Source organism: Leptodactylus fuscus, chromosome 2, assembly GCF_031893055.1.
Source record: "Leptodactylus fuscus isolate aLepFus1 chromosome 2, aLepFus1.hap2, whole genome shotgun sequence".
In the NCBI taxonomy this organism is placed as follows: domain Eukaryota; kingdom Metazoa; phylum Chordata; class Amphibia; order Anura; family Leptodactylidae; genus Leptodactylus; species Leptodactylus fuscus.
The window spans coordinates 130,737,335-130,751,151 of NC_134266.1; the positions used below are offsets into that span (position 1 = coordinate 130,737,335).

Below are 13,817 nucleotides of genomic sequence, written 5' to 3' on the forward strand. Positions count from 1 at the left end.
AGAGCCTTAGGGGGTCTAATAAATGCAAAAAAAATAAATTTAAAAAAAGTAAAAAATATATAAATTTTTTAAAAAAAGTATTAAAAATTCAAATCACCCTCCTTTCCCTAGAACACATATAAAAGTAGTTAAATACTGTGAAAAACATACATGTTAGGTATCACTGTGTCCAAAATCGCGCGCTCTACAAATTTATAAAAATATTTTTTCTGTACGGTAAATGCCGTAGCGGGAAAAATAGTCAAAAGTGCCAAACCTCAGTTTTTTAACTGTTTTAATTCTGATAAAAATTTGAATAAAAAGTGATCAAAGCAAAAGCATTTCCCGAAAATGGTAGAACTAAAAAGTACATCCGGCCCCTACGTTTTCTGTCTTCTGCATGCAGAAGACGGAAAGCTCAGAACGGACTCCGGGCGCTAGTGTGAACCTAGCGTTACTAGACATGTAGTTGTAGATTCTTAGTAGGGGTGCTGGTTTAAGTGTGCCATAATGTACCAAAAATGCACCAATATTCTGTCTTAAAATCGTCAAAGTGAGTCAACTGAAAGGCAGCAAAAACATAGACAGTCTAAAGATATGCCAGATTTATCATCCAGCAGCAGTTTTTTTCAGACTGCTTGTCTGTTTGTACTGTTTAATTTATATTAGATCTGGGCCTATGTCTATGCAAGGGATTCAGAGCTTTCGTCAATATATGGCAACTAATTTCAACCAAATGTTGGACCTTAAACTATCATGATGTTAAAAGCTCAAGACTGCAGTTAAGCTTATTCACATTTGATAAGATTGGTCACTGACTGATAATACTTTTGTATTACAGAAATGAATCACAGCATATTCATATTTTTCTTTATAAATATGCTTTTTAATTTTTTTTTCTTTCTCTTTAGGTATCTGTAAATTTTTGCCATCCAAGTAATAATGTATCGGCACATGCAGCTTTTGTCTCAGGAACAAAGAGGGATGCTATACAGCTGAAAAATTTAAAAGCACCTTCTCCCTGTAAGTTGTGATGGAAAGGGATGGGTATACTATCACTTTCTGATGTGTGGCGCTCCGGGCACAGCAGCTTTTATGACCACTCAATGTGTAGAGTATAGAAGCACAGCTCCATTGCTTGGAACAGTTGTGCTGTAGTTTATAGTCAACCACTGGGCATAGTATCACTCATGATCAGTGGTGGTCTCAGCATTAGAACTCCCACTGATCAGAACATAGCATTTCTTTCTGTGTGGCATTAATAATCTGAATTACTATTGCACGATAATTTATCAATGTGATAAGTTACAACCTGACTGATCAGAATGGGATGCTTTTGAAAATACCAGATATACATCTTTCAGAAATTTGTCCCATTTTCTTTTGATATATATGGATATATATGTGTGTGTATATATATATATATATATATATATATATATATATATATATATGTGTGTCTGTGCTGTGATATGTGCAATATGTTCAGTCCAGTACATAGTAAAAGAAGTTTGCAGACGTGTGGAGTCTATGAGGAGAATCATCCCCTTACATTGGCATTCACTGTTTGAAGTCAAAACAAAACCCTTCACTGTGAAGCTGTCTTGCATCTATGGATGGAACTTCCCTAGTAACAGGAAGTGAATTTCAAATTAACCAGAAGAGAGACACCTAGTGATAAGAACATTAGAGACATTTTTCAGGCAGAAAACAGCAACGTTTTTAAAGCAAAACAAAAATAGAAAAAATGGTCAGTTGGCTCACCAAGATTGTCTTTGAGAGCTCTTCAAAGGTGCACGTCCCACACCCCGGACCTCCTGGAGCGATATCATGCAAATTCCAACATAGAGAAAAAGGGGTCCGCACTCTTTGAATTTCTTCTTTATAAAATGTAGCTTTTAATCCATTAGTTTAAAAATTTATAGAAAAATTAAATACAAAAGTGTAGAAAGATCAGAAAAATAACACAAAAGGGATTAAAAAATCGCTAATGGCTGACATGCTTCAGGACTAGAGATGAGCGAACACTAAAATGTTCGAGGTTCGAAATTCGATTCGAACAGCCGCTCAATGTTCGTGTGTTCGAACGGGTTTCGAACCCCATTATAGTCTATGGGGAACAGATACTCGTTAAGGGGGAAACCCAAATCCGTGTCTGGAGGGTCACCAAGTCCACTATGACACCCCAGGAAATGATGCCAACACCTCTGGAATGACACTGGGACAGCAGGGGAAGCATGTCTGGGGGCATCTAACACACCAAAGACCCTCTATTACCCCAACATCACAGCCTAACAACTACACACTTTACACACTCAATACCACCTCTCTGACAGTAGGAAAACACCTTGAAACATGTGTATTTGGCACTTGCAGTGAGGAGAGCTTGTCACCAGCAGTGAATTTGGCCCTTGTAGTAAGTTGAGGTTGGCACCAACATTTGTTTTGAAAATCAGGGTGGATTGAGCCTCTAACCAGCAGAGTTTGGGCAAATTCATGGTGGAGGGAGCCTCTAAACACCCCAGTTTGGGCAAATTCATGGTGGAGGGAGCCTCTAAAAACCCCAGTTTGGACCAATTCATGGTGGAGGGAGCCTCTAACCAGCCCAGTTTGGGCAAATTCATGGTGGAGGGAGCCTCTAACCAGCCCAGTTTGGACCAATTAATGGTGGAGGGAGCCTCTAACCAGCCCAGTTTGGACCAATTAATGGTGGAGGGAGCCTCTAACCAGCCCAGTTTGGACCAATTAATGGTGGAGGAAGCCTCTAACCAGCCCAGTTTGGACCAATTAATGGTGGAGGGAGCCTCTAACCACCCCAGTTTGGACCAATTCATGGTGGAGGGAGCCTCTAAACAGCCAAGTTTGGACCAATTCATGGTGGAGGGAGCCTCTAAAAACCCCAGTTTGGACCAATTCATGGTGGAGGGAGCCTCTAACCAGCCCAGTTTGGGCAAATTCATGGTGGAGGGAGCCTCTAAACAGCCCAGTTTGGGCAAATTCATGGTGGAGGGAGCCTCTAACCAGCCCAGTTTGGACCAATTAATGGTGGAGGGAGCCGCTAAACAGCCCAGTTTGGGCAAATTCATGGTGGAGGGAGCCTCTAAACAGCCCAGTTTGGACCAATTCATGGTGGAGGGAGCCTCTAAAAAACCCAGTTTGGACCAATTCATGGTGGAGGGAGCCTCTAAACAGCCCAGTTTGGGCAAATTCATGGTGGAGGGAGCCTCTAACCAGCCCAGTTTGGACCAATTAATGGTGGAGGGAGCCTCTAAACAGCCAAGTTTTGGGAAATTCATGGTGGAGGGAGCCTCTAACCAGCCCAGTTTGGACCAATTAATGGTGGAGGGAGCCTCTAAACAGCCCAGTTTGGACCAATTCATGGTGGAGGGAGCCTCTAAAAACCCCAGTTTGGACCAATTCATGGTGGAGGGAGCCTCTAACCAGCCCAGTTTGGGCAAATTCATGGTGGAGGGAGCCTCTAAACAGCCCAGTTTGGGCAAATTCATGGTGGAGGGAGCCTCTAACCAGCCCAGTTTGGACCAATTAATGGTGGAGGGAGCCGCTAAACAGCCCAGTTTGGGCAAATTCATGGTGGAGGGAGCCTCTAAACAGCCCAGTTTGGACCAATTCATGGTGGAGGGAGCCTCTAAAAAACCCAGTTTGGACCAATTCATGGTGGAGGGAGCCTCTAAACAGCCCAGTTTGGGCAAATTCATGGTGGAGGGAGCCTCTAACCAGCCCAGTTTGGACCAATTAATGGTGGAGGGAGCCTCTAAACAGCCAAGTTTTGGGAAATTCATGGTGGAGGGAGCCTCTAACCAGCCCAGTTTGGACCAATTAATGGTGGAGGGAGCCTCTAAACAGCCCAGTTTGGACCAATTCATGGTGGAGGGAGCCTCTAAACAGCCCAGTTTGGGCAAATTCATGGTGGAGGGAGCCTCTAAAAAACCCAGTTTGGACCAATTCATGGTGGAGGGAGCCTCTAACCAGCCCAGTTTGGGCAAATTCATGGTGGAGGGAGCCTCTAAACAGCCCAGTTTGGGCAAATTCATGGTGGAGGGAGCCTCTAACCAGCCCAGTTTGGACCAATTAATGGTGGAGGGAGCCGCTAAACAGCCCAGTTTGGGCAAATTCATGGTGGAGGGAGCCTCTAAACAGCCCAGTTTGGACCAATTCATGGTGGAGGGAGCCTCTAAAAAACCCAGTTTGGACCAATTCATGGTGGAGGGAGCCTCTAAACAGCCCAGTTTGGGCAAATTCATGGTGGAGGGAGCCTCTAACCAGCAGAGTTGTGGGAAAGCAGGGTGGAGGGAGCCTCTAACCAGCAGAGTTGGTGGAAATCAGGGTGGAGGGAGCCTCTAACCAGCAGAGTTGGGGGAAATCATGTTGGAGGGAGCCTAGTATTAGCAGAATTGTGCAACGCTTATGGTGGATGAGTATGAGGATGCGGAGGAATTGGAGAGGTTGAGTACAGACATGGAGTTTCATGTTGGGGTGCTTTACACAGGTGGGCACAAAAATGAAGGCTCTATCCAGTGGTGGTTCATTTTTATCAAAGTGAGCCGGTCGGCACTCTCAGCTGACAGACGGGTGCGCTTGTCAGTGATGATGCCACCGGCTGCACTGAACACCCTCTCAGATAGGACGCTGGCGGCAGGACAGGACAGCACCTCCAAGGCATATAGGGCAAGTTCAAGCCACAGGTCCAACTTCGACACCCAATACGTGTAGGGCGCAGAGGGGTCGGAGAGGACAGGGCTGTGGTCGGAAAGGTATTCCCGCAACATGCGCCTATACTTCTCACGCCTGGTGACACTAGGACCCTCCGTGGCGGCACTTTGGCGAGGGGGTGCCATCAAGGTGTCCCAGACCTTAGACAGTGTGCCCCTCGTTTGTGTGGACCGGTGAGAACTTGGTTGCCTACTGGAGGAACTGCCCTCCCTGCCGCCAACGTCACATGCTGGAAACATCTCCATCATATTCTGCACCAATTGCCTGTGGCAAGCATTGATGCGATTGGCCCTCCCCTCTACCGGAATAAAAGACGAGATGTTGTTTTTATACCGGGGGTCAAGGATAGCAAAGATCCAGTACTGGTTGTCCTCCATGATTTTGACAATACGCTTGTCGGTTGTAAAGCACCCCAACATGAACTCAGCCATGTCTGCCACAGTGTTAGTTGGCATGACTCCTCTGGCCCCACCGGAAAGTTCAATCTCCATTTCCTCCTCATCCTCCATGTCTACCCATCCGCGCTGCAACAATGGGACGATTCGAAGTTGCCCGGAAGCCTCCTGTATCACCATCACATCATCGGACAACTCTTCTTCCTCCTCCTCCTCCTCCTCCTCCTCCATTAAACGCAGTGAAGCGGACAGATGTGTGGACCTACTCTCCAGCTGTGACGGATCGGATGCTATCCCTAACTCCTCTGTGTGATCTGAGTTATCCCTGATGTCAATCAGGGATTCTCTCAGAACACACAAGAGCGGGATTGTAAGGCTCACCATCGCATCCTCAGAGCTCACCCTCCTTGTGGACTCCTCAAAGACCCGTAGGATGTCACAAAGGTCTCTCATCCATGGCCACTCATGGATGTGAAACTGAGGCAGCTGACTTTGTGGCACCCTAGGGTTTTGTAGCTGGTATTCCATCAAAGGTCTCTGCTGCTCAACCACTCTATTCAACATCTGAAACGTTGAGTTCCAGCGTGTGGGGACGTCGCACAAAAGCCGGTGTTGTGGCACATGCAGGCGTTGCTGGAGAGATTTTAAGCTAGCAGCGGCTACTGTCGACTTGCGAAAGTGGGCGCACATGCGCCGCACTTTCACCAGTAGCTCTGGAACATTGGGGTAGCTCTTTAGGAAACGTTGCACCACTAGGTTGAAGACGTGGGCCAGGCATGGAACATGTTGGAGTCCGGCAAGCTCCAGAGCTGCTACCAGGTTCCGGCCGTTATCACAAACGACCATGCCTGGGCCCAGGTGCAGCGGCTCAAACCATATTGCCGTCTCATCAAGGAGGGCATCCCTCACCTCGGAGGCAGTGTGCTGTCTGTCCCCCAAGCTGATCAGCTTCAGCACAGCCTGCTGACGTCTACCAACGCCAGTGCTGCAACGTTTCCAACTCGTAGCTGGGGTCAATCTAACAGCGGAGGAGGAGGCGGTGGCGGAGGAGGAGGCGGTGGCGGAGGAGGAGGCGGTAGAGGAGGAGGAGGAGGGGGGTGTTCTTCTCGTGTCCCTGCCAGGAATGTTAGGCGGGGAGACGAGGTACACCGGGCCAGTTTGGGAAGCAGTCCCAGCCTCAACTACATTCACCCAGTGTGCCGTCAGTGAAATGTAGCGTCCCTGTCCGCATGCACTTGTCCACGCGTCGGTGGTCAAGTGGACCTTTGTGCAAAGCGCGGAACTAAGGGCCCGCCTGATGTTGAGTGACACGTGCTGGTGCAAGGCGGGGACGGCACACCGGGAGAAGTAGTGACGGCTAGGGACGGCATAGCGAGGTGCCGCAGTTGCCATCAGGTCCAGGAAGGCGGGAGTTTCAACAAGCCGGAACGCCAACATCTCCTGGGCCAGCAGTTTAGCGATGTTGGCGTTCAAGGCTTGCGCGTGTGGGTGGTTAGCAGTGTATTTCTGCCGCCGCTCCAATGTCTGAGAGATGGTGGGTTGTTGTAAAGAAACGCCTGATGGTGCCTTTGATGGTGCAGGAGAAGGAGATAAGACAGGACCAGGGGAGGATGAGGTAGAAGTCAACAAAGTGGCGGAGGCAGATGAAGTGGTGTCCTGGCTCGTCCTCTGGAGTGCATCGCCAGCACAGTCAGCAGTGGCAGTGGCAGAGGCAGAGGCAGTGGCAGAGGCAGTGGCAGTGGCGTGAACGGCAGGCGGCCTTTGTCCTGCCGTTGCTGCCTGCCACTGATTCCAGTGCTTGGATTCCAAATGACGGCGCATTGAAGTGGTGGACAGGTTGCTCTTCTCAGAGCCCCTAATCAATTTCGAGAGGCAAATTGTGCAGACAACACTATATCTGTCCTCGGCGCATTCCTTGAAAAAACTCCACACCTTCGAGAAACGTGCCCTCGAGGTGGGAGTTTTTCGGGGCTGGGTACGAACTGGAACATCTTGGGAGATTCCGGGTGTGGCCTGGCTTCGCCTAAGCTGCTGACCTCTGCCTCTGCCTCTCGCTACCCTTTTTGGTGCTGCACCTGCCTCAACATCCACACTACTTTCCCCGCTTGACATCCCCCCTGTCCAGGTCGGGTCAGTGTCCTCATCATCCACCACTTCCTCTTCCAACTCCTGTCTCATCTCCTCCTCCCGCACAATGCGCCGGTCAACTGGATGCCCTGACGGCAACTGCGTCACATCATCGTCGATGAGGGTGGGTTGCTGGTCATCCACCACCAAATCGAACGGAGATGGAGGAGACTCTAGTGTTTGAGCATCTGGACACAGATGCTCCTCTGTTAGGTTCGTGGAATCGTGACGTGGAGAGGCAGGTTGAGGGACAATGAAAGGAGCGGAGAACAGCTCTGGGGAGCAGGGACAGTTTGGGTTATTGTTCTGTAAAGCTTCGGAATTTTGGGAGGAAGGAAGACAAGACTGTTGGGTAATAGGAGGAGAGGAGGCAGAGTCTGACTGGCTGCTGGACAATGTGCTGTAAGCGTTCTCTGACAGCCATTGCAAGACCTGTTCCTGGTTCTCGGGCCTACTAAGGTTTGTACCCTGCAGTTTAGTTAATGTGGCAAGCAACCCTGGCACTGTGGAGTGGCGCAATGCTTGCTGCCCCACAGGAGTAGGCACGGGACGCCCTGTGGCTTCACTGCTACCTTGCTCCCCAGAACCATTCCCCCGACCTCGCCCACGGCCTCGTCCACGTCCCTTTCCGGGAGCCTTGCGCATTTTGAATTCCTAGTTAGAAATTGGCACTGTATACCAGTAGTAAAAATTGTGGGTGCACGTAACCCCAATATATTCTTTGAATTCCCAGTCAGACACTGGCACTATATGGCAGTAGCAAGAAATGAGGGTATTTGTATTCCCAATATATTCTTTGAATTCCCAGTCAGACAATGGCACTGTATACCAGTAGTAAAAATTGTGGGTGCACGTAACCCCAATATATTCTTTGAATTACCAGTCAGAAACTGGCACTATATGGCAGTAGCAAGAAATGAGGGTATTTATAACCCCAATATATTCTTTGAATTCCCAGTCAGACAATGGCACTGTATACCAGTAGTAAAAATTGTGGGTGCACGTAACCCCAATATATTCTTTGAATTCCCAGTCAGACACTGGCACTATATGGCAGTAGCAAGAAATGAGGGTATTTGTATTCCCAATATATTCTTTGAATTCCCAGTCAGACAATGGCACTGTATACCAGTAGTAAAAATTGTGGGTGCACGTAACCCCAATATATTCTTTGAATTACCAGTCAGACACTGGCACTATATGGCAGTAGCAAGAAATGAGGGTATTTGTATTCCCAATATATTCTTTGAATTCCCAGTCAGACAATGGCACTGTATACCAGTAGTAAAAATTGTGGGTGCACGTAACCCCAATATATTCTTTGAATTCCCAGTCAGACACTGGCACTATATGGCAGTAGCAAGAAATGAGGGTATTTGTATTCCCAATATATTCTTTGAATTCCCAGTCAGACAATGGCACTGTATACCAGTAGTAAAAATTGTGGGTGCACGTAACCCCAATATATTCTTTGAATTCCCAGTCAGACACTGGCACTATATGGCAGTAGCAAGAAATGAGGGTATTTGTATTCCCAATATATTCTTTGAATTCCCAGTCAGACAATGGCACTGTATACCAGTAGTAAAAATTGTGGGTGCACGTAACCCCAATATATTCTTTGAATTACCAGTCAGACACTGGCACTATATGGCAGTAGCAAGAAATGAGGGTATTTGTATTCCCAATATATTCTTTGAATTCCCAGTCAGACAATGGCACTGTATACCAGTAGTAAAAATTGTGGGTGCACGTAACCCCAATATATTCTTTGAATTCCCAGTCAGACACTGGCACTATATGGCAGTAGCAAGAAATGAGGGTATTTGTATTCCCAATATATTCTTTGAATTCCCAGTCAGACAATGGCACTGTATACCAGTAGTAAAAATTGTGGGTGCACGTAACCCCAATATATTCTTTGAATTCCCAGTCAGAAACTGGCACTATATGGCAGTAGCAAGAAATGAGGGTATTTATAACCCCAATATATTCTTTGAATTCCCAGTCAGACAATGGCACTGTATACCAGTAGTAAAAATTGTGGGTGCACGTAACCCCAATATATTCTTTGAATTCCCAGTCAGACACTGGCACTATATGGCAGTAGCAAGAAATGAGGGTATTTGTATTCCCAATATACTCTTTGAATTCCCAGTCAGACAATGGCACTGTATACCAGTAGTAAAAATTGTGGGTGCACGTAACCCCAATATATTCTTTGAATTACCAGTCAGAAACTGGCACTATATGGCAGTAGCAAGAAATGAGGGTATTTATAACCCCAATATATTCTTTGAATTCCCAGTCAGACAATGGCACTGTATACCAGTAGTAAAAATTGTGGGTGCACGTAACCCCAATATATTCTTTGAATTACCAGTCAGAAACTGGCACTATATGGCAGTAGCAAGAAATGAGGGTATTTGTATTCCCAATATATTCTTTGAATTCCCAGTCAGACAATGGCACTGTATACCAGTAGTAAAAATTGTGGGTGCACGTAACCCCAATATATTCTTTGAATTACCAGTCAGAAACTGGCACTATATGGCAGTAGCAAGAAATGAGGGTATTTATAACCCCAATATATTCTTTGAATTCCCAGTCAGACAATGGCACTGTATACCAGTAGTAAAAATTGTGGGTGCACGTAACCACAATATATTCTTTGAATTACCAGTCAGAAACTGGCACTATATGGCAGTAGCAAGAAATGAGGGTATTTATAACCCCAATATATTCTTTGAATTCCCAGTCAGACAATGGCACTGTATACCAGTAGTAAAAATTGTGGGTGCACGTAACCCCAATATATTCTTTGAATTACCAGTCAGAAACTGGCACTATATGGCAGTAGCAAGAAATGAGGGTATTTGTATTCCCAATATATTCTTTGAATTCCCAGTCAGACACTGGCACTATATGGCAGTAGCAAGAAATGAGGGTATTTGTATTCCCAATATATTCTTTGAATTCCCAGTCAGACAATGGCACTGTATACCAGTAGTAAAAATTGTGGGTGCACGTAACCCCAATATATTCTTTGAATTACCAGTCAGAAACTGGCACTATATGGCAGTAGCAAGAAATGAGGGTATTTATAACCCCAATATATTCTTTGAATTCCCAGTCAGACAATGGCACTGTATACCAGTAGTAAAAATTGTGGGTGCACGTAACCCCAATATATTCTTTGAATTCCCAGTCAGACACTGGCACTATATGGCAGTAGCAAGAAATGAGGGTATTTGTATTCCCAATATATTCTTTGAATTCCCAGTCAGACAATGGCACTGTATACCAGTAGTAAAAATTGTGGGTGCACGTAACCCCAATATATTCTTTGAATTCCCAGTCAGACACTGGCACTATATGGCAGTAGCAAGAAATGAGGGTATTTGTATTCCCAATATATTCTTTGAATTCCCAGTCAGACAATGGCACTGTATACCAGTAGTAAAAATTGTGGGTGCACGTAACCCCAATATATTCTTTGAATTCCCAGTCAGACACTGGCACTATATGGCAGTAGCAAGAAATGAGGGTATTTGTATTCCCAATATATTCTTTGAATTCCCAGTCAGACAATGGCACTGTATACCAGTAGTAAAAATTGTGGGTGCACGTAACCCCAATATATTCTTTGAATTCCCAGTCAGACACTGGCACTATATGGCAGTAGCAAGAAATGAGGGTATTTGTATTCCCAATATATTCTTTGAATTCCCAGTCAGACAATGGCACTGTATACCAGTAGTAAAAATTGTGGGTGCACGTAACCCCAATATATTCTTTGAATTCCCAGTCAGACACTGGCACTATATGGCAGTAGCAAGAAATGAGGGTATTTGTATTCCCAATATATTCTTTGAATTCCCAGTCAGACAATGGCACTGTATACCAGTAGTAAAAATTGTGGGTGCACGTAACCCCAATATATTCTTTGAATTCCCAGTCAGACACTGGCACTATATGGCAGTAGCAAGAAATGAGGGTATTTGTATTCCCAATATATTCTTTGAATTCCCAGTCAGACAATGGCACTGTATACCAGTAGTAAAAATTGTGGGTGCACGTAACCCCAATATATTCTTTGAATTACCAGTCAGACACTGGCACTATATGGCAGTAGCAAGAAATGAGGGTATTTGTATTCCCAATATATTCTTTGAATTCCCAGTCAGACAATGGCACTGTATACCAGTAGTAAAAATTGTGGGTGTATATAGCCCCAATTCTATTGCTAGGGGACTTGCAGGGTATTTCTGGGGTGAAGGTGGGGGGGCACACCGTTGGAACGGGTATCGGGGTATATATCGGGTATACGGGAATACACTGACAGTGTATTCCATTCAGGATCCTGGGAAAGCTGGGTTGCGGCGATTGAGCCCGTCAGTGCCACGTTACACTGACAAGCTTCTCCCTGGAATTTAGCTCTTACAAGAGCTGTTGGTTGTCTTCTCCTTCCTATCCTAGCCTGTCCCTGCCTACCCAGAATCTAAGCCCTAGCTAGCTGGACGGAAACCTCCGTCCTCGGTGAATTGCAAGCTCAGAATGACGCGAACCTGGGCGGCGCTGTTCTTTTAAATTAGAGGTCACATGTTTTCGGCAGCCAATGGGTTTTGCCTACTTTTCTCAACGTCACCGGTGTCGTAGTTCCTGTCCCACCTACCCTGCGCTGTTATTGGAGCAAAAAAGGCGCCAGGGAAGGTGGGAGGGGAATCGAGTAATGGCGCACTTTACCACGCGGTGTTCGATTCGATTCGAACATGCCGAACAGCCTAATATCCGATCGAACATGAGTTCGATAGAACACTGTTCGCTCATCTCTATTCAGGACCAAACCTGTCCCTTACTCATAGCCAGAATGAATGTTACATTTTATAAAGAAGAAATTCAAAGAGTGCTAACGTTTTTAAAGGGTGCCAGAGTTTTTGATGGAACTTACAAATCATGCAGTCTTCTGGGGCACATCACTCTGTTGATGTCTGACCCTTCAAGTGTAATTTTTTTTTTTTTTTTTTTTTTTTTTTTTTAATGGAGATAATCGCTTCATTTTCCTTGTACATTGATCTGCAGTTCACTCAGAGCAAAAGGGACCTCTGGCAGTAGTTTATTGAGAAACATTTTTCATGAGGCTGAGGAGTGTGCACAGATTGTTTTATATATTATACATTTAATTCTAACTATGACACTATGATCTGGACAGGTCTTACATATGCATTGTACTGTACATACTAAATAGTGCCTGTGGTCCTATACATGCTAATCTTTTCAGCTGTCTCTTCATATTCCCATGCTGAGTCAGAAGTGTTAACTAACATGAACTAATTTTCTTTCGTAATGCTAAGTTACTTGGGGGAGCCACTTCCCAGGCTATTTTATGGAAAGATAAACAAAACTATCTTTAGTTCCGTAATAAAGTATATTACAAAAGTGCTTGGTATCACTTCTCTGTACATAAAATGACGCATAGATTTTATTGGTAATGTTTGATTTTGTTAAAAATAAGTAAGGGTGAACATTAAATAAATAAACAATAAATAGGGTGAACATTTTTATTGTATGCCAAAATTTACACTGGGTAAGATTCAATGCTTTCCTATGAAAAGACATTACAATAAATATATCAAAAAGTAACTGTTTGCATAAGAATAAATTGAATTCTTTTGTAGGAATTGTTAATCTACAGATGACTTACCAGTGGAAAGCTAGGTTAATGTATTTGCGTGAAACTCCTGTTACTTTGATTCAAGTAGCAAGTCATCTACAAACATTTACACTATTTCTTTTTCCACGTAAAACCATCAGTCTTCACATGTCCACTATTGTAGGTTGTAGAAGGTTGTATTTTATAAATGTGGGCCACACCAAACCTAACCTTCATAATTGACATATGAATATGTCATTTTAGGTCATTATACAATAAATGACTCTTTAACTAAAGAGTCTCCCAAGGTCCTGGTTTCATGCTTCAAGTCAAAGACGTCACGGGACATTTTGAACATGATCTCAGATTTCCCTGGGCCAACCAGCTATGATCCATATGAATTTCCTGAAATAAGAAAGAAAACTCCGTTTCCGTAAGTCATAGAGTGTTGTGTACAGAGGGTATAGCTTTTATTCCCTTGGTTTGGTTTGTTTGTGATAGCAATTCAAATGTAAAGGGATCATACTGCCCAATAACGTTCGTTATAAATTTCTATACTTGTCTTTATGATGAATGAAAAACACGATAAAAATAGTTGGGATATGCAAAGCCATTAAAAAGATATTGCATACAATTGCAATGCATACAAAAGTGCTAAATTTGGCCTGAGCATTGGGGCATCAATGACACTTGGGGTTGAGCCGATCCTGACTTTTCAGGATCGATTTTAAAATCCGATTTCCGATCATTTTTCATTCGAACCCGATCTCGATCCCAATTCCGATCCCAATGCAAGTCAATGGGATTTTTTTATTAATCGGAGTTCGGATTTTAAAAGCAATCCTATTCACTATACAGCATGGAATCTGAATATTGTTAGAATCCACGCTGTGTAGTGAATCACTAAGTATCCAGAGGATCTTTTTTTAATC

The 13,817-nt window shown here is 44.6% G+C and overlaps 1 protein-coding gene across 1 annotated transcript in view; it reads left to right on the forward strand.

Moving 5' to 3' along the window:
* The window catches only part of STPG1 (sperm tail PG-rich repeat containing 1), a 61,803-nt gene that overhangs the window by 23,223 nt on the left and 24,763 nt on the right, over nt 1–13,817 (forward strand). The window contains exons 4-5 of the mRNA XM_075264633.1: nt 891–1,002; nt 13,150–13,318. Coding sequence (XP_075120734.1) covers nt 891–1,002; nt 13,150–13,318 — 281 coding nt within the window. The remainder of the gene's footprint in view (nt 1–890; nt 1,003–13,149; nt 13,319–13,817) is intronic.